A 19,276-nucleotide genomic window follows, 5' to 3' on the forward strand; every position below is an offset into this window, starting at 1 on the left:
GTTCCCACTACAATAAACAATCACAGGTTGCAAAATCCAATATCTGAATTGCAGACTGTACTGATTTATAGTCTCTATCTTTCATTCTTACAACACATGGATTTTGATATTGATTGTTGACAATATAATTTCTTGTGATTGTTCCGGCCTTTCTGCCACGTGTCATGGGTATGACCATTTTACATTAAAAAAAATATATATATATTTTAGAAAATATTTGATTTCCATGGTTTCATATTTATTTTCTTCTATAAATCACAGAACACTGTCATTTCTGTTATGATTAACAAGAACAGAAAAAGTGAGTGACCATTCTAAGATTTGTCACTATTTGTAATATGCTTATTTGTCAATATTATATATACCAACACATGAGCGTTTAACGTAGTAGGCAACTGTACATCTCAGTACTCATCATCATATTGCTAGAAGACAAAACTGTCCGGAATTTTTCTGAGTCTGAAAGTCAACATCATTTTTAATCAGATCTCAACTCTGATTATGCTGATTTCATTGCCAAATAATTCTGTTTGCAAAATATTTGTCATTGTTGATTCTGAACCCCCATCTGAGGTTGAAAATATTTTTCCATTAGTGGAAAGAAAAGGGAAGAGGGAAAAACAAATCTATTAAAGTAGTTCTATATCTTTAGTTGTCTCCTCATTGGAAACTATACCTTGTTGCACCAAGGTCAGGGAAAAGCAATTCTGATATCTCAACGCCAGAGCATATTTGATCTTCTTGTAAAAAAAAAAAAAAAAAAAAAAAGTCATAGAAGAACAGAGATAAGTTATAACCATCTAGAATTTTTCAAATTTCATTGGGTACTTCAGAACTTTCCGTTATTTTAGAATGGGTGGGTATATCTGTGCCATACCTGTTTTATTTCTCTTGTTTTAGCCACCTTCATGTAAAGGTGAAGATGATCTTCAATTACATTTTATGATGGTCATAATTCTTAGCGTATTTCTTGAAACAAAGTAAAAGCCAGAAACAGCTTCCTGGAAAATTGTCCAAACCTAATTTTTGTACAGAAATCTTAACCACAGTTCTGTATTAGTCACAGTTATTCCAGTGAATGCTCCGGATCCTATAAGAAAAAGCATAGATGTTCAGTCATCATGCCTTATATTTACTCAGTTTTATTCACAAAAATATTACTAAACTCTGCTTTATTTATCAGCATGTCTATCACACACAGAGTCAATAAGATACTACACATTTAGTCGTGCTAAAATTTTGGTCATGCTGATACTTCTGGTTTTGGGTTGTTTTTTTTGTTTGTTTGTTTGTTTGTTTGTTTTTCTTTTCTAATTGTTATACTCTTTCTCTTTTAAAACAAATTTTTAGGAACAAAGAGTTTTAATTGCACTCAGTAACTGCCGCTATCTGGAACGTCATACCTTCCTAAATATAGCTGAACATTTTGAGAAACATGGCTTTCAAGGTGTTGAAAAAATAACTCAAGTAAGTGAGAACACTGGAATGAAGTGTCATTGCTTGAAGGAAACGTTTGCACTTGTTTTATTTTCTGTGGGAATTAACTGCAAGTGTTCCAATTTCTCTTGAGTGAGCCTTCTACATCTGAGTGGGACTCCAAACATCAGTTAGTTCATGGACACAACAATAATGATCATATGGTTGTATGCATTCTTATAAGGCTTAGGTAGCTAGTGTAGAAAATACGACTTCGTATTCAAGATTTATATGTTCACGGGCAAAGCTTATCAGATTTCTCAGTAAAGCTGTTTAATGTCACAGTGTTTTCTTAATGCAGAGGATAAAAGATCATTATCACAGAAATACACTCGATAGATTATTTCATCTGGCAATCTACATTACTGATAGCTGTTGTTCATAAACTAGTTCAGGTTTTTTGTTGTGTGTTTTTTTTTTGTGTGTGTGTTTTTTTCTTTTTCAAAGAACGAAAATGTCAAAGTGGGCGGCAGTAGCTGTCTCATTTTCCTGCCTTTTTGTAAAGATTAATCATTTTTTATGAGAAATGTTGTGACTTAATCCTTAGGACCATAAAGTTGGTGTATTTCCAGAAACATTTGTTGATTGGAAGTAAAATGTTATCTCTTCCAGTATAGAGTAAAATATTTCACTTGAACTGATGTTTCTACTATATAGTACATCCCTAGTCCTCTTCTGTCTGAATGTTTGATTTTTTGTGGCTGAAGTTATTTTGAATAGCATTTAAGTGTGGCTGATATGATTTGTACTGATAATGCAGTATATGAAATTACTCTAGTTGAGCTACAAACAGTGTTGACAATATAGGCAAATGAGACGTGCTATATATTCAATACTCTGTCTTGTACAGCCACATCACAGTATTGCCTTTAAATATCTGGTAGGTTTCCAAATAACAAAATTCAAATGTTGAAGTCACAGATTAATTTCAAATTTATTTTAGCCCTTGGAAAACACGGACTGATGCAGTCCTGAATATCTGGTACAAATCAGGCGATAATGCTATCTTGCAGGGTTTGGATAATCAAATAGTATCATCTTAAGATGGCAATTGTTGAAACCTTCATTAATTTTAAGAGATGTTATAAGTTCACAGAGGTTTAGGAGGATTGGATGCTTTTTTCAGTTTTTTTGTTATGCCACTTAGCTTTCTCTGTCTCTTAGTTTATTAATTATTTATTAGGTTAAAAAAAATACAGCAAGGAATTGGCATTTTCTTGAAAGATATAATTTGCTGTTATCTGAGGAGACTTGAAACAAAACTATATATTTCACTTATTAGCTTTGTAAATTGAAATTTTTAAATTTTGTAAATTAAATTGAACTTTGTATTTTATGTTGGAAAAAACTATTTGTTAGGTTGTGGGTTTTTTTCCAATTAGAAGGGAAATCATTATTATCCCATATTTTGAAGAGAAAAAAAAAAAAAGTAAAGTGATAATCAAGGACATTTTCTTACATTCTACGTATTTATCTCTTTTTTTTTTTTTTTTTTTTATTTCCACAGGTGCAAATAGCTAAGTTATATAAGAATGGCCAAATGGCCCTTTGTTTTAATGCATGCCATCTTTGCACATACTTAGAACATTCACCAGTAATTTTATTTAATTTCTACATAGCTGTTTTACAATTGCTCTTCCGTGGTGATTTTCTCATCAGTTTATTCAGGTAGCAACTGGAATAAAATGTGTGCATCCCAAGATAGTTATCACAGCTTCTTGATTAAGCTTCTGAATATAATTCTCTCCAAAGTTCTGGTGTTCAGATTGTGTAGAGTAGTTACTAAGATAAAGGCTCAAAATGGCTTTAATACAAAAATTGAAATAGAAGTTCACAGCAGAAATAAATCAATAAGAGAATTGTGCATTTTTATAAAAATATATTTTATATTTTACTCCCCCTACTTGGGAGTCAGGAAAATGAGTATACACAATGGATGTTGTTGAGGACATCTCCTCCCCTTCACACTCCATCCAGGGCGCAAAATAACATTCAGATGAATTGTTCTATCTTGTAACCTTTCCAGCAGCTGAAAAACAAGGTTACCCTCCATTATCTTAATTGTGCACTGAATATGAAACAGGTTGAAGTGAACTAATGAGAAGGGAAGAGAAGGGAAGGGAAGAGGGAAGAGGGGAGGGGAGGGGAGGGGAGGGGAGGGGAGAGAAAAAAGAACCTGTAGTGAACATACATATGCTCTTTTTATTGAGTGACTGCAGAAGTAGAAGGTGGCATCATTTAATTCTAGAACACTTCATTAAGGACAATCAAAGCAGTTCCACAGGTCCTTTGAATGGTGAATGTTGATGGGAACTTCCCACTGGAAGTTGTATCCTTCCACCCTTGACTCATACCTAAGCTGAAATAGTCTACAGATTCGTACTCTCCTTAATCATAAGAAATTGGAGTGAAATATCTTTTGAAACTCATTCCAGGTTTACATTTCTGCAGTTTTGTGTAAGGGCAAAAATAGGGTTTAGTGAGATTGCAGTGCATTTTTGAATGTTTTCTTTTTCAAGTCTTAAGTGTCAACAGGCTGTGAGGTAGAAAAGGAAGTAGGAGAAGGTAGTCTTGATTCCTTGCTTGGAGCCAAATTCTCAGTGCTTTATGAAAATCCTGTGCTCAGGATATATAGATCTTCTTGTGACATATTAGAGGAGGTTCATCAGATAGAAAACCAGGAAAGTGGTGATTTCTGTTACTTCTGATCACTAACTTCTCCACCCCAACTTTGCTGAACCCAGCAGATTCTTTGATCTCATTAATACCTCTACTTTCCCATGCACTCATGAGCTCATTCCTGAAGGCTTATCTGTCTGTCTATTCCTGACTCAGAAATTGCACGTTACTTTTCTCCTCATTTGGCAATATACAGGTGTGCCAAAGGAGAACACAGTTTAGAAACATCCATGCAATGAAGAAGCTTTATCCTTAATTCTGCAGCTTGTAGCATTAAACCTTTTGTCTGTTCTTCACAGAGAAAAGAATGATAAGAAGTTGGTGTTCTTTTCTTTCTTTCTCCTTCTGAATTCCCACTTTTGTCTAGAGCCCTGCTCTGCGTCCTCATATTTACAACCCTGTTGTTTCTGCAAATTATCCTATTATATAAATCTGCCTTTTTCCATACTGGTTGAGGAAAATGAGCAGTAGTTTAAAGCTTTGCTTTTCTATTTCTTAAGCTCTTACACATAAACATAAATACATTTAACCAGAACTCACATGATATTTTCAGTGTATTGTATTATTTAGCATACATTGCCGTACTAAGATACTGACTTTCTACTTTAACATTTTATGATATGGGTTGTGTTCCGGAATTGCTTTAGAAGCTGTAGCTATAGAAGGGTAACTATGTTTAATAAAATAGCATTGTATATTGTTCTGTTCTCCCACGTGCCTAGTGACAGGACGAGGGGGAATGGGCTTAAGTTGCGCCCGGGGAGTTTTAGGTTGGATCTTAGGAAGAACTTCTTTACCGAAAGGGTTGTTAGACATTGGAACAGGCTGCCCAGGGAAGTGGTGGAGTCACCATCCCTAGAAGTCTTTAAAAGATGTTTAGATGTAGAGCTTAGGGATATGGTTTAGTGGGGACTGTTAGTGTTAGGTCAGAGGTTGGACTCGATGATCTTGAGGTCTCTTCCAACCTAGAAATTCTGTGATTCTGTGATTCTGTATAAAATCTAAAGCTGTTCTTGTACAACGAACAAATTGTACATACCCCTTTAGCTTTCAGTGTGGCTAAGTGTTGTGAAGTACTAAAAAATGCATTGAGAGCTGTTAAATAGAATTCTGCAGGTGTTCGTGAGCTGCAGCTTATGCATCTGTTGCATGGAGATGCCTTGGAGTCAGGAAGTTCACGTGCATGGTTTCAGAAGTCAGAAGCTCCTTAATGTATGCATTTTCAAGTACACAGCTGATAATGAGAAATTGTAACACTACAGTTGGTAGATTTTAAGTATCCTAAGAAAATCTTCATGTTTTATGAAAATAATTATTATCGACATATTTTAAAACATTGGCAAAATTCAGTTGTTTACTTGGTGGAAGATCAAGACCTCTGGACAGGCAGAAGAAAATCATGCCAGCAGACAGTTATAGAATGATCTGCCTGCTTTGATATTTCATGGGCCTTTCCCAAAAAAACTTGTTGCTGAGCACCATCAGGAAAGATTTTATAGTGGCTAGGATGGACAGAGGATATGGAATTTCCTACTTTTTTTTTTTTAATAGGTATTTATGAACTGAAAAGTGTAAGTAATTGCTACTCTCTACTGAAAATTAAAGATGATATTCTAACATTTTTGCATATGTAATTTAATTCATATAATTAATGACTATATATGTTTTGATTGTTTGTTTTTAGGTTAGTATGGAATCCTTGAAAGAGCTGGATCAGAGACTGTTTGAAATGTACATTGAATCCAAGGCAGATCCTATAGTTGGGTCATTAGAACCTGGCATTTACGCAGGATATTTTGACTGGAAAGATTGTCTTGTTCCAGCAGGTAAATATCTGCTTATTTAACTCTGAAATTATTTTAACAGTGATTGATAGGAATTAAAATATACTGTAGAATTAAAAACTTTTCTGTAGTCTGTTTTTAACTTTTGACAAGTTCTTATTATAAGTTTTTCTCACAGATTTTACTTAGTTCCTAAATAATTTTTGAAATACCCCTGAATGATTAAAGCAGCTTTTATCATTGATAATATCTTTAATGGTTGTTTTTTGTGATTATTTTGCTTCATTGCTTATATATAATAGAAATTATTATAAGAGACATCTTTGCTATTTTCTTATGAAATTCATTGAGATTGTTTGGAATTTTTTTCCAAAGAATCTGGCCACTTTGGTAATAGACATAATTACAGTTCTGAAAAGGTAAAATTATGAGCAAATGCATACTATAAAAGTAGTTCAGCAACAATTGTTAAACCATTGAAGAAGGGCAGGAATATGGTATTTAGAATGACTGAGATGTTAGTCATTTATTTAGGTGCTTTAAGAACCTCCATTTTAAGGAAGCATAATATGAATCTGATTTTTTTCAGCAGTGAATACTGTGCACGTTAACATTTAGGTCCTTTGAACATCATATTTGTCATTTCTAAAACTAATCCAGCTAAATCACCATATGAATGTCTAGCTAATACGAAGTTGAAATTAGTTTTAGTAACAGTACTTGGAAGTTTGGAGGTGATCTACTATTAATTTTCAATAAATCAGTGATTGACGTGACAATTTGTACTTTCTTGGTTTGATTGTTTCTCAGAGTTGCATATAGCAAGCTTAGTAGAAATTCTGTGGTACTTTGATAGGGAGGTAATTACAAGAAGCACACTTGTAATCTGTGAATCAAGAGCTGCAGTGCTTGTTCACTGGGCTGTAAATACGCAAAAAACGTAGGGTTTGTTACTTTTGAGAAAAATATCTCTTTGATCTTTCGCTGTTACTTTTGTGCTTGGAATACATGTATATGCTCTAATACAATATACAGCAGAAATAACTTAAATTTTCATCTTGTACATTCCAATTTATATATGAATAATGCATAATTTCTCATTGTGCTTGAAGTGTGTTTTTGCTTGACATGATTGTATTCCCAAAAGCAATGAGAAAGTTTTGTCAGCTTTTTACGTGCTCAGTTCCCGATTCAGTGCATTGGGATCTACTTATGCGACTCACACTACCTTTGGGATTGTTTTGTAGTATTTTTTTCATTTAAAGAGAATACCAAACTTCTATTAGAGGTGTGCCTTGGTCTGTTTATTTTCCAGATCGTTGTTGGTTTTACATACTTTATCTGCATCTTTTTCCCAAAATTCAAAGTGAAGGTGGTGTATATTAGCCTTCTGTGCATGTCGTAGTGTTGCACAACAGGTGTCAATTTAAAGTGATAAAAAAGTTTTTCTGTTAATCCACAAAGTAAAGGTGTTAAGAAGAACATGTAGTCACTTCTTTACAAACTTCACCTTGATGATCCATCTTTCAGATGGATAAATCCTGTCAGTTGTACTGTATTGAATATTGGTATAACAAGTGTGACTTTAGCTTCAGTTTGTCTGCCTTTTGCCATAATTATATGATCTTGAAAATATGTGGGGATCTGAAGATAAAGTTAGTGACTGGGAAAACCTTCCTTTTGGATGAGGTAAATGGACTTAATTATTGAAGAGGACTAAAAACAAACAACCTCTTCATGGGGCACATGCAAATCTGACTTAATCTTGTACTCAACCAAAAAAAAATAGATCAGCAATCATATAGCTGATTTTTACAATAAACTTTTTGTCATAAACAAAATGAAATTGTACAGCAAAATTATATTTGAGAAAATGTACCCTTATATAATCTAAAAGATGCAGTACATTGCAGTACTGACATGCCATCTTTTTTTTTTCCTTGAGAGGAAAATGAAAAAAGAAAAAAAACTAGAATTAATCTTTAAGTATAACATGAAAAGTGTCGACATTATTAAACTAAAATAGGATACAGATGACTGGGAATGGTCATAACCAAGTCGAGCATACTCAAGGACTCATTAAAAGATCAACACAGTAGTTTGGTGATGAAAAAAATGCATGTATCTAGTGGAAGTTAGCATCTGTGTTTCGGTAGTCTTTATGGCTGCAAAACTTAAAAATTTGATTTGAGTCATTTGGCCGGTTTAGATCTTGATTTTTGTAGCCTTGATTTTAAAAAAGGAAAGTGTTGATGGTGTTGGCAAGGCAAAACATTTAGGTGTCAGTTGTGTTCCTGATGGGTGCTATAAATGGTATGTAGTATTGCATAGACAAAGTTATTTGGTGTTCATTAGTGGATAAAACTAGTCTTGATAGCCAAGCCATGATAGTTTGCACTGAAGTTTTTTGTATGGTGTATTAGCTTTCAATTTTATATTAGCTTTCAAATACGCTCGTTGTAGGATGAGGGTAAGTTTTGACAGTAACAGCTCTGATTTTAAAAGTAAGCAGTGGGAGAAGACATCAACTTGCCCATGTTTAAAAGATAAGGTAAGAATGTAAGTAACTTCACTGTTATAGTCTGAAACTTTCAAGCATTCCATCTGGAGACTGAAAACTTGACCAGAGTTGGGGCCTATTGATGCCATGGATCAATGCAAAGGACATTTTGGAAAAAAATGTAACTATGAAAAATCTCAGGAATTGGTTAGAAATAACATTTAAGAATTTCCTGATAATGTGGTAATCCAGCCCACAACTTAAATCCTGCAACTGTTCTGAACAATTGTGTTGGTCAAACACTAGCAAGTACTCTGTTCTTGATGCTCCCCCTGCTGTTACCTAGCAAAAGGAAGAAACTGGAAGCTTGAATTCAAATGCAGAGAACCAAATCTGGATTATCTAGGAAGATAATGGTTTTGGGTAGATGGAATTGTTCATGGGGAGAATATAAAAGTGGATAGAAAGTAGGGTGGCTGAAGTGGAAGCAACAGAGTGGAACAGAAAGATTGTGATAAAGACTGAGATCAACCAGGGAATGAAAGTGGGAAAAAGGGAGAAAATAGGCCTGGCTAAGCAAGGTAAACATAAATTAGGGTAGCGTTTAGAAATAGAATTAAGACAGGAACATATATATACAGCTATATCTATATCTACATATATATATATATACAGATAAAAAGGGATGCTGCAAGCAACAGACAGCCCTGAAATGAAATGCAAATAAAAAGGCAAATTTCGTGTTTTCCATTCTGTTTTTCTGCTAGCTTTTTTTAAAAAAGCCAGTAAGAGTTTTTTGCAGAAAGCACACACAAAGACAGTCAAGTATAATTTAGTTTCCAAACAATAACATTATTTCCAACATGGGTACTTCTTCACATGGGACTTGCTTCACAAAATGGAGGCTGTTTTGAAGATAAAAATGGATTTTAAATTAACTGGATCTGTTACAGGCAAAAAATCTACCCTCAGCTGTAACAGATTTTGAAAAATCAATGAGGCATTAAATGGGAGGAAAAAATGGTGGAGGCAGGATTGTGTCCCTGCCTGTGCAGGGTTTTTCTGTTTTTTGTTGTTAACTCAGTTGAGCGTTTTTGTCTTTATTTGTAAAATGCCTGCTTTGAATCCTGTCTATTTGAACATTCATATTTAATATACTTGCCTGAAGTCTTGTAATATATCAACTATTCAGAAAAATCCTACCAAAAATCTTCATAGTCTATACTTTACGTCATTGATGCCGTTCCAGTAATTTGTCTGCAAGTATGGAGACACTATTTCCTTACATCACATAATTCATGGGAAAATGTAAGAATGGGAAATACTGTAATAAATGAACAGTTATGAAGAAGAAATTAGAATGAAATTAAGAAACCCATCTTTTTTGTAAATATGGAAAAACGTTTAATACTGAAGTTTTATACCCTGCTTCTCTCAGTGTGGGAAAAGCATATGGCCTGCTCTGTTAGGTAGTTGTCCTGTAATTATTAGATATTTACTTATACATATGTTTTTTGTTACAGTTTTAAATATAAGGGAGGGCAAATTGTTTGCATTGGGCAAATTTTAATTTAGCCTGTGTGCTAAAACTTTTATTACTTAGTTTTTCAATATATATGCCCTTTTCAATATGAAAGTTCTGAATGTCAGTAAGAACTTGTACACAATGCAATTATACATTTGTCCCTTTATTTTGATCTAAGGAGTAACTCACTGCTGGTGGTAAAAGGCAGCATGATTAACTTATTTATTGTTAATAAATAACTTCATTTAAATTTTCATTATAATTTCAATTTCAACTTCTGAGTCTTTACAACAAAGTCTTCAATTTTAACACGCAATAACAATGAAATCTTTTTTTTGCTTGAAACATTGTTCTAATTTAATGTATGTTTCTGACAGAATTAAGAGAGATGTAGGTGATAATGAGAAACATAGTGTTAAACAGTTGCCAGGTATGTTTTTTGATTATTTTTTGTTTTGTGTATAGAGGTCAATCATCTAGTTTGTCGTACAGGTTTTTTCCCCTCTACGTTCAATCTTTTTTGTTCTTATTTCATTGTGTTTTGTTTTGTTTGGTTGGTTGGTTTTTAATTTAATTTAAAATGCATATATTTCATCTCAGTCACCTGACAAGTAAAATCAGACTCTAATCTGTTCTGGATTCCAAGCCTAGGGCCTCTTGGAAGGTTAACGAAGAAGTTGTATTATTTTGAATTTGGATAGAAAAGATTTCTGTGCACTGAAGTTTGTGCAGTACAAGCAAAAGTATTTGTAGTATAGGGGCCTTCAATCTTTTAGATGATCAATATGTGGTATGCATGCAAATGTCAAATAATTTTTAATAATGTGGTAAGGTTAATTATATTTTATTTGCTTATATACAACTACTACATACATTTGAGACTATAGTCAGTGTGGCTGTACTTACCACACTGTACTTGTTTATTTTTCTAAGGAATTCAAGTACAGTGATCCTTCATTATTTATGAAATGCTGGCCTGCTGTGCAGTCTAGGCAACATTCATTCAAGATTCACAGTATACAGAGTTGCAGAGGTTAGTCTACCAATCTTAAAATATGTATCTTCTGTGTTTCACTGGCATTTTTTGTAGTATTTAAAATTTTACATTGCATTGAAAGTTTCAGGTAATCTCACACTTTCATATGGAAGTTGGTTGTTTGTGGTTTTTTAGAAATTCGTTCTGTACTTGGCATAAACTGAGTATAGTAGAGTTAAATCTGAGTTTTATTTGTCACGGTAATGGAGAATTGTTTGAAACATTTCAAATATATCAAATGCCACTCTTACAGTAAAAGATTAAGTGCGTCAGATCTGCTAAATCAGATTTGATATACTTGTCACATCTCTTATCTGTTATTTGTCTAATTTAAAAATCTAATAAAAAATTTCTAATGGCAATAGCCTGATGAAAAGGTACTCAACAGTTAAAAATGAAATATCAAAAGGCATATTTAATTTGTACTTACACAGCGACATACTTGTCAACCCTAACTTTTCTTCTTTTGTTTAATTTGGGGCACCAGCACCCTGCTTACATTTAAGATGACAAGTGCATTTACATCTAAAAAACATTTGGATATAGTAGATTTTTTTTTTTTTTTTTGAGAAATAGGCAATTACTTTTTGACTGAAATGCACAAAATAGTTTGGTTTTAAATCTCTGTAACCCTTTAGATTGCTTCTAACATTTCAAATGAATGGTTTCAGAATTAATCTTACTCGGTTTAGATGATTTTGAATTCTCACAGATCAAACTAGTGATGCCCTGGGTTTAGGAATTGTCTTTCTTTTTGTTCTTAATAAAGCCAAATTCTGCTATTTCATTGCAGGGTTAAACAGAGAGAAAACAGTGGTGTTTTTTGCAGTTCTGTTACATATACAAAATAGATTATCTAACGTTTAAAAAATGTCTTATGCATTGGCAAATAAAGCTGCAAAAGGACTTGTCAGTTATGCTTTTTTTGTTGTTACAAAATGCTTGTTACCTGTTTGTGATGCAGTCATGGATATATTCCATTAGTTACTTATTTTCATCCAGCTCATGGACTAAAAGCAGAGGGTGCAGGCTGAAGCCTTACGTGCCTTACGGTTTGCCCATTCTTGCACTTTGTGCTTCATGTTTGTATTTCGTTTTACTGCAGCGTTTAAGTTGCATTTCAGAAAGTACAGGGTGTTCAGGGTCGGTGAGAGTGCCAACATTGGTAACTGAAAAGGGAACTTACCTTTAACTGCTAGCAACTGCAGCACCAAGTGATTTTTTTTTTCTTTTTTATCCAGCAGTTAAGTATAGTTGGGTCTTTTTTCTAAGTCCTGGAAGAACTGAGCTGCTGCCAGCTCATCTTGGAAGTGTGAAGGGAAAAAAACAGGGCTGCACAAAAGCATTTGAAAAAAAAAATTGCATATGTAGATATGCTGTGTGTTTGTGAAGAAACTTTTTTGAACACTAATGTTCTTATACACAGTACTTCTTATGTGCTGTTATTGTTATTCTTATGTGCTGTTATGCTGGTTTTGATTCAAACTAACTGCATTTACAACATACATTAATAAACTGATGTTTTATCATTATAGTGAAGAAATATTAACGATGTTCTGCATCAACAATCAAAATCTTACTAGAATGAGTTGAATTCAAAATCCTTAAATGACATGTCAGCACATATGATACTCCATGTGTTGCATGACTGCTCTTTCTTCATCTGGCATATTACACATAATTCTTGACAGAGTAGAATGGTGTACTAAAACCTCAAAGTCAGTGGTATTCATACCATACCTGTTAAACTCATTTTGTAAAAAATAATAATAAAATAGAATAATAATTTGCTTCTTGATACATAAGCACAAACTTTAATGCATGTTTCAAAATACCTTCATTTGTGTAATTTCATTTTAACCTCAGATTTTTCTTCAATTTCACTTTCAGACCTTCACTTTTCATTACATTTCTTACTTCTGGCAACAGTGAGATTTCTTTAACATATTACGTTCGTGACTGAATTATTAATATTAAAGGTCATTCTAGCTGGGGAAATGGAGTGGACATCATACCTTCTCAGTCATAGGGAACAGTTACAAAAAGTGAGAACAAAAGAAACATCTGTTTCTCCAGTTTCCTGTAGCTTCTGCCAGGACATTTCTTTGATTTCTAGCTATTATAGAAATCCCAGTATCCATCCTGGATAGACATTTCATTCTCCATGTCTTCACCTGCTACACAGTGAGTTGCACTTGCATGTAAACTGCATTAGGTATCTTCTTGTTCCTCTGCACACATCTTAAATGAAAATTTTTCTGCTCCTAAAGACTTTTAGTCAAGCTTCTTGTTGGCTGCTCTCAGGAGACTCCTGACTCTAGGTGTGCAGGAATGCAGTAGGACTTCATCTGCAATTTAACAAGGTTACTTCTTATGTTTCATCATGCTTTGCACATGTCTTTCTTTACTCACAGTTCTGTTTTATAACGTTTTCTTCCAGTAAGACTGCTAGTAGTTATGTACTAGACTGTCATCCATTTCTGTCCCAACTTCACTTTGGCTTTACCTGTCAGACCCATTCCTGCAATGTCTTGTGGCATTTCTGTCAGAGCTCAGCTGAAGACTGTGACTTGGGAATCAGGTTCCAAAACCACTTTATCTTTAGAGCTCATGTTTAAAAGTTGGAGAACCTGCATTCTTCTTAGACAAACTGCAAAATTTTGTGGCCAGTAAATCGTATTTTATTTTTAAAGCAGGAGTATTTTGAAAAGAAAAACAGTATAAACATTTTTCACGTGCAAATTTTTAAGGTGTAAGACAGGCTTCATGTATATTGCTTGAGGAACAGAAGGAGCACAAGATTGTATATCAAAAAAGGGATCTTACTGTGATTCTTTGATCAGACTGTAACCTGGTCTTGTAGATTGAGAATTTTCTGTTCATGTAACCTTTTAGTTGATGGTGATAGAAGTCACTGTAAATACCTAAATGAGATGATTGTTATCACAACTTCAGATATGTCAGTGATAGTAACGTCTGATCTGTGCCTTGTTTGAAGTAGAAAACTGGAAATTGGAATCTGTGGTAATGCAGAGAGGAGAAAGACCAAACATCTTTTCTCCTCTTCCACCACCTCCTAGTACATGCATGAATGAGGTGATACCACAAAGGTTTATAATGCCCCAGCCCATTCAACGTAGCATGAGTAATAATAAATCTTGTCATCACAAGAGTGATTCTCAGTCGTCTAACTCCTTGGCATAGTGAATGCTTTCACATTAACCTGGCATTTGACAGGCAAATGCCTTCTTTTTTTTTTTTTTTTTTTTTTTTTACCATTATTCCCTCTATTCTGTTTTCTTAGCTTATGGGCTGCACTAATTATTTTGGCCTGAGATCTAATTTAGCCTTTGCAGACACTTTGATTTTAGTAGAATATGGGGATAGTTTCATCCTATAAATTTAGCATGACCTTCAGTGTTTGCAGAATCCAGACTTCAGATAATAATCTCTTTGTGTCCATTTTCCCATAATATGTCACCGAGTCTTAGAATTCCAACATTCAGCAAATTATGACTGTTTATGTAGACCTGCATTTGACTGAAGAGTTCAAAGCTGTTTTCAATAAGGTGAGCTTATTACCAAACACGGACAGGTACCGCATCTTTGTGTAATATAAGCTCTAGAAAGTCTGTATTTTCTATTGAGGGGCAAAAGGACTTTTTCTTTCACCATTGCAACTGTTTGTAACTAGACAGCCAGCTTTCGTTTGTTTTTTTTTCCCTCCAGATTCAAAAACCAACATATTATTTATTATTGACTTGCACGTCTTTGTTGAGAACAAATTTGTGATAGCTAGAACAACTAGATTTTTTCACCCTATTTATACACCTGCCTTCCCAGAAGAGAAGAAAGAAATACGTGTATGCAAAGCCTTGTCTTTGCATAATAACACACTATACTGGAGCTGGCTTTGAACTTCTGAGAGCACCAAAACATTTCCTACTGAAAATCCATCAAGGAAACTGCCTTCGCTGAAGAAAGAGGCATTGTGAAATCAGACAGCTTCCTGAATACTTTCTTTTGGGTTCTGTATCTTCCAATTTTTAGGCATTTTAAATGTTTGGAAGCTAATGTATCAGATACGAGCTATGATCTTCAAAGTGTAATAGGTATTTATTTGCTAAAAGATATCAAGCATAGTTTAGCTTCATGTGTTTGTAAGCACATTATTTTCACTTTTTAAAGGGAGTTTAGAAGTTAATTTAAGGGATTTTATGTGATTTTTTTCTGATACGAAGGTCAGATATGGTAGGTTGCTTTCATAAGAGCAAACATTTTTGTCAGTTTGATCCCTTTAAAGTCGTCTTTTTCTTTGCTGGTGCAATACTCATCTAAGAGAAGAGGGTCATTTAGATTATCTCCTTTAATTAACCAGTAACTGCTCTTCACATGTTGGTTTTAGAAAATGCTTGACATAATTAAATGAACTAGTAAATATTTCCAAAGCTAGAGCTCTCTTTCTTGGAAAGCATTCTGGGGGCATGAAGAAAACCTGCTGGGAATGGAGGAGAGGATCTTTTGTAGGAAAAGTCAGACCTTTATTCAAATCCAGCTTTTTCCTGGATGCTTCCCCTCCATATCCTTTGGGTAGCCCCATGTCACTGTAACGAGGCAGGAAAAACTTTTGGAGCATGGGCAGGTTGGGTTTGTGGGTTGGGCAAATGACTAATTTTTGGAATGAATGAATGGGAGGGGTGGGAGTGGAAGAAGTTGTCAATATTTCAGGTGGGTTTGGGAGCCATAGCTGAAGACCAGGAAGGTAAGGGAGGTATGATGACTGCTTGTACAAAAAGGCAAAAACTTAGAACTCCAAGTAAATAATTACTGTTACTCATACTTGTTTTTATTTGATTACGAGTTTGATTATAAAAAAAAAAATAAGATAAAATCTTGCCTTGGTTCTGAATGAGGTGTTTGAATGGGTGTTAGACTGCTCCTTTAATAGTTACCCTTAGAGGCTAGATTTGTATTATTTTCTTGATAATGCTCAATGTAACTTCTGCAATAGTAACTACAGAAGTAACTACTACAACAGTCTGAGGTGTAATGAAACAATCAGAGGGAAAGAAAGCCACATGCAAAAACTGTTTGTAGTCTCAAACTGTATCGGGTTGTCCCAGACTCCTCGGTTAGGCTTTTTACTTTGGGCTTACTCTCATCCTACAAAGATCTCTTTCCTCAGGTGTGCTCACTGTAGATGCTTTGCTATCTCTGCAGTAATATTTAGCAGAGTAATTCTTGCTGCTATAAAGAGCTTGGGACCATTCTCTTCTTGTATTCTGGAACTATGTGAAAGTCCCTTTGGCAATCTCTAACTGGAATCCAAAGGCATTCCTGCTTGCACTGCCGCTGCTTGGCTATCAGTTAGTCTGTGTGCCATGGTCTTTTGTATTGATGTAACTAATTTTTTACTCTATAGCATTTGGCTATATACATTTCAGAAATGTTAGTGAGATATCTCTTTTCTGCTGTATTATATTTAAATGCATTTGCTCTTTTGGAACAGTTGCATTTTTTCATATTGTATCAGCACACAATTCGATTTCCCATTTTGAGGCTGTCAGTGCTGCAGACAAAATCCTGTTGAAATAAAGACATCTGTTCTGAAAGTTGGGCTCAAGACAGCCTATGCTATAGAAACTAATGCAGTAGAAACTGGGGAACAGTTTAGCAGATCATATGAAGGCCATGCTCACAGTTTTAGACGTGTGTGTGCACGGGAGCACTTTGAAGTGAAGAAGCATTTACAGGTCTCAATATTTGGGAAACTTCGGTGTGTTATTGTTACTCATAGGTGACTGTGGCTCTCGTTTCTGTTAATGGCTGATCTGTAGTAGAGGTTTGTGCCTGCTGCTGCTTCTACCTAAGTCATAGTCCTCTAACTGAAATTACAAGGGTTCCAAATTTTGCCTTTAAAGTCCCAAGTTAAAAGCTTGCTTTTGTTCTAGGTAAACTAAACTGTGTCAAAACTGCTATACTTGTCTTAGCAGAGAGCTGCCAGAATGATGACAAACGTTACTCAGTCTTCCTATATGGTTCCTATACATGATACTTGTGCTTAAAGAATAGTTTTGTCATATTAACCTTTGGCATGTAGGTACTAGTTAAAAACAGTCCACAGCACTGTGCGTTCCCCCCCGATAACGATGCTTAGTGACTTGTTGTGGGGATCCTTCAAGAGCTGTACGGATATATAGTGATGCAGTAGTTCCTATACCACCTGTGCAGATGCAGAGAATCATGTAAAAATATCTGAAAGTTGCCCAAGATGATTCATCAGGGAAGGTCCAAAAGCATTGACATATTTAGTAAAGATATCGGTCACTTCGTGTTCTGGTTACAGCTTGAAATGCTGCAAATGGGGATTGTGGTCAGTAAAACAAGTACTGAATTCAGGACAAAAAAGGTGTGATAAAGACGAACATTTTCTAATCCCTGAATGTGTACTGTAGCTAAGGATGTTTAGTTCTTAATATTTTAAAAACACGGATGAAAATACCGTCTCCAAAATGTACCTTGTTACTTTTGACAGCTAAATAAGCTAGCAGAGTGGGAAAATAGTTGCCTACTCCAAGCTTCGGTAACACTTTCTGCCCTGGGGTATGTTTTTATGTTAAAAATTTTAGTCTCAGCTTTCTATACAAAAATTCTATACAAAATTCACCCTAGAGCATATTCTCCGTATAGCCAAGTTATCAAGCCCTTGAACTCTTACTTTTTAAGTGGGAAAATATGATAGACTTCTAACAGTACAGCAGATCTGTTGTAATAAAAAGCATTTCATTAGCTTAAAATTTCTTTACACAACGAATAGCAATTTAAATTTAATGAAACACTTAAACTTTATTGATGTTTGGATGAAATTATAGTGCTGGACTTGTTCAGTGGTTGAAGTAATTCAAAATTATTAAAATCCTTTACTTTGAACTGTGAAAAATCTTAAGCTTTCCAGTTATTGTGGGTCACTCCTGAGTCCGGATAGCTTCCAAATGTTAAATTTGGACTTGAACAATTTTTACGGATCTATTGTTCAGGTCATGCAAAGACATTCTTCATTTCAAACTCTTGCCCTTTTCAAAATGCAGTTTGGATTCAGTGAAACTTGGAAGTGAAAAACTATGAAATAGTAAGTTTGGAAGCCAGGGAGAGTTCTCACCTTCACTCTAATAAATAGGATAAATATGCAATCTCACTAGGTTGCTGTGTGCCTAGCAAATTTTTTTATCTTTTTTTTCTGTTTTCTTTTTCCTTGCAGAGTAGAGGGCAGTGAGTGCTTTTTGTTTGTTCGTTTGTTTGTTTTTTACTGCAGTAATATCTCTAAAAGCTGCTGTGGTATGGTTCCAAGTCACTGCATATGTAAACACACAGATAAATAACATTCTACACTAAGTCCAGCTTATGGCATTGTTTGGTCATAAATTTAAAGTATACTCTTGTGAGTAGTTGATTTACCGATCCACAGGCCTTAGACTTCAGTAGATGCTGCAGTCTTCAATACCTACATTGGTAGAAGTAAGGACTGTCTGAAAGTCAAAATGATGACTACCTCTTCAGTCATCACAGGTTATCACATCTGTGAAAAAGAAAGTACATTTTACCATAGAAACTGAATCTGAGAATTTTCCTTTGTACATCTTCCAGGGAATACACTAGATCTGTATGCAACCAAAGTCCCTTTCTTCCTTTAGGTCTTTCCCATGACTCTGTACTTCCACCATGCCTGCAGAATATTGCTGCCTATCTATGTTTGCCTGTAAGCTAAAACCCTGGCATTAATTTGGTTGCTGGTTTACTGAATTTAATTAATAAGGACAAATAAAAATCCTGTGTATTGACAAATGCACAGGCAGTTTGGAAGAAAGTATGTAAAAATATTAACAGTCAGTTTTGTGGTTTAGTTCAGTGTGGCAATGGCTTGCATATTTTTGAGTTAACATTCACAGACCTTTGCAGAATTGATATACAAAAGTATGGGGTTGTATGTTATATCCATGCCCCATCATAGAAAAAGTTACTTTGACCTGCCTGTTACAATTTTGCTACAGGTACAATTCAATAGCAATAGTACAATTATTTTTTTAAATTGCTAACAAAACTATGCAGTAAAAGACAGAAAAAAAAAGTATATCTTATTGCTGCTAGTAATCCTGTTTCTCAAAACATCGCTTTTCTTATTTAAAGTCACTTTTTAGAAGTCCATGCTCTACTTTCATTTTCTGTGTTTGCTTTCTGATGTACTTACCAAAGTATATCTGTCTGAAGTCAGTGTAATA

The 19,276-nt window shown here is 34.5% G+C and overlaps 1 protein-coding gene across 3 annotated transcripts in view; it reads left to right on the forward strand.

Moving 5' to 3' along the window:
* The window catches only part of EXOC2 (exocyst complex component 2), a 153,811-nt gene that overhangs the window by 110,299 nt on the left and 24,236 nt on the right, over window positions 1-19,276 (forward strand). For all 3 annotated transcript variants that reach the window (XM_084509813.1, XM_084509814.1, XM_084509815.1), the window contains exons 22-23: window positions 1,351-1,467; window positions 5,840-5,981. In XM_084509813.1, coding sequence (XP_084365939.1) covers window positions 1,351-1,467; window positions 5,840-5,981 — 259 coding nt within the window. The remainder of the gene's footprint in view (window positions 1-1,350; window positions 1,468-5,839; window positions 5,982-19,276) is intronic.

This window comes from Aythya ferina (assembly GCF_964211825.1).
Source record: "Aythya ferina genome assembly, chromosome: 2".
NCBI lineage: Eukaryota > Metazoa > Chordata > Aves > Anseriformes > Anatidae > Aythya > Aythya ferina.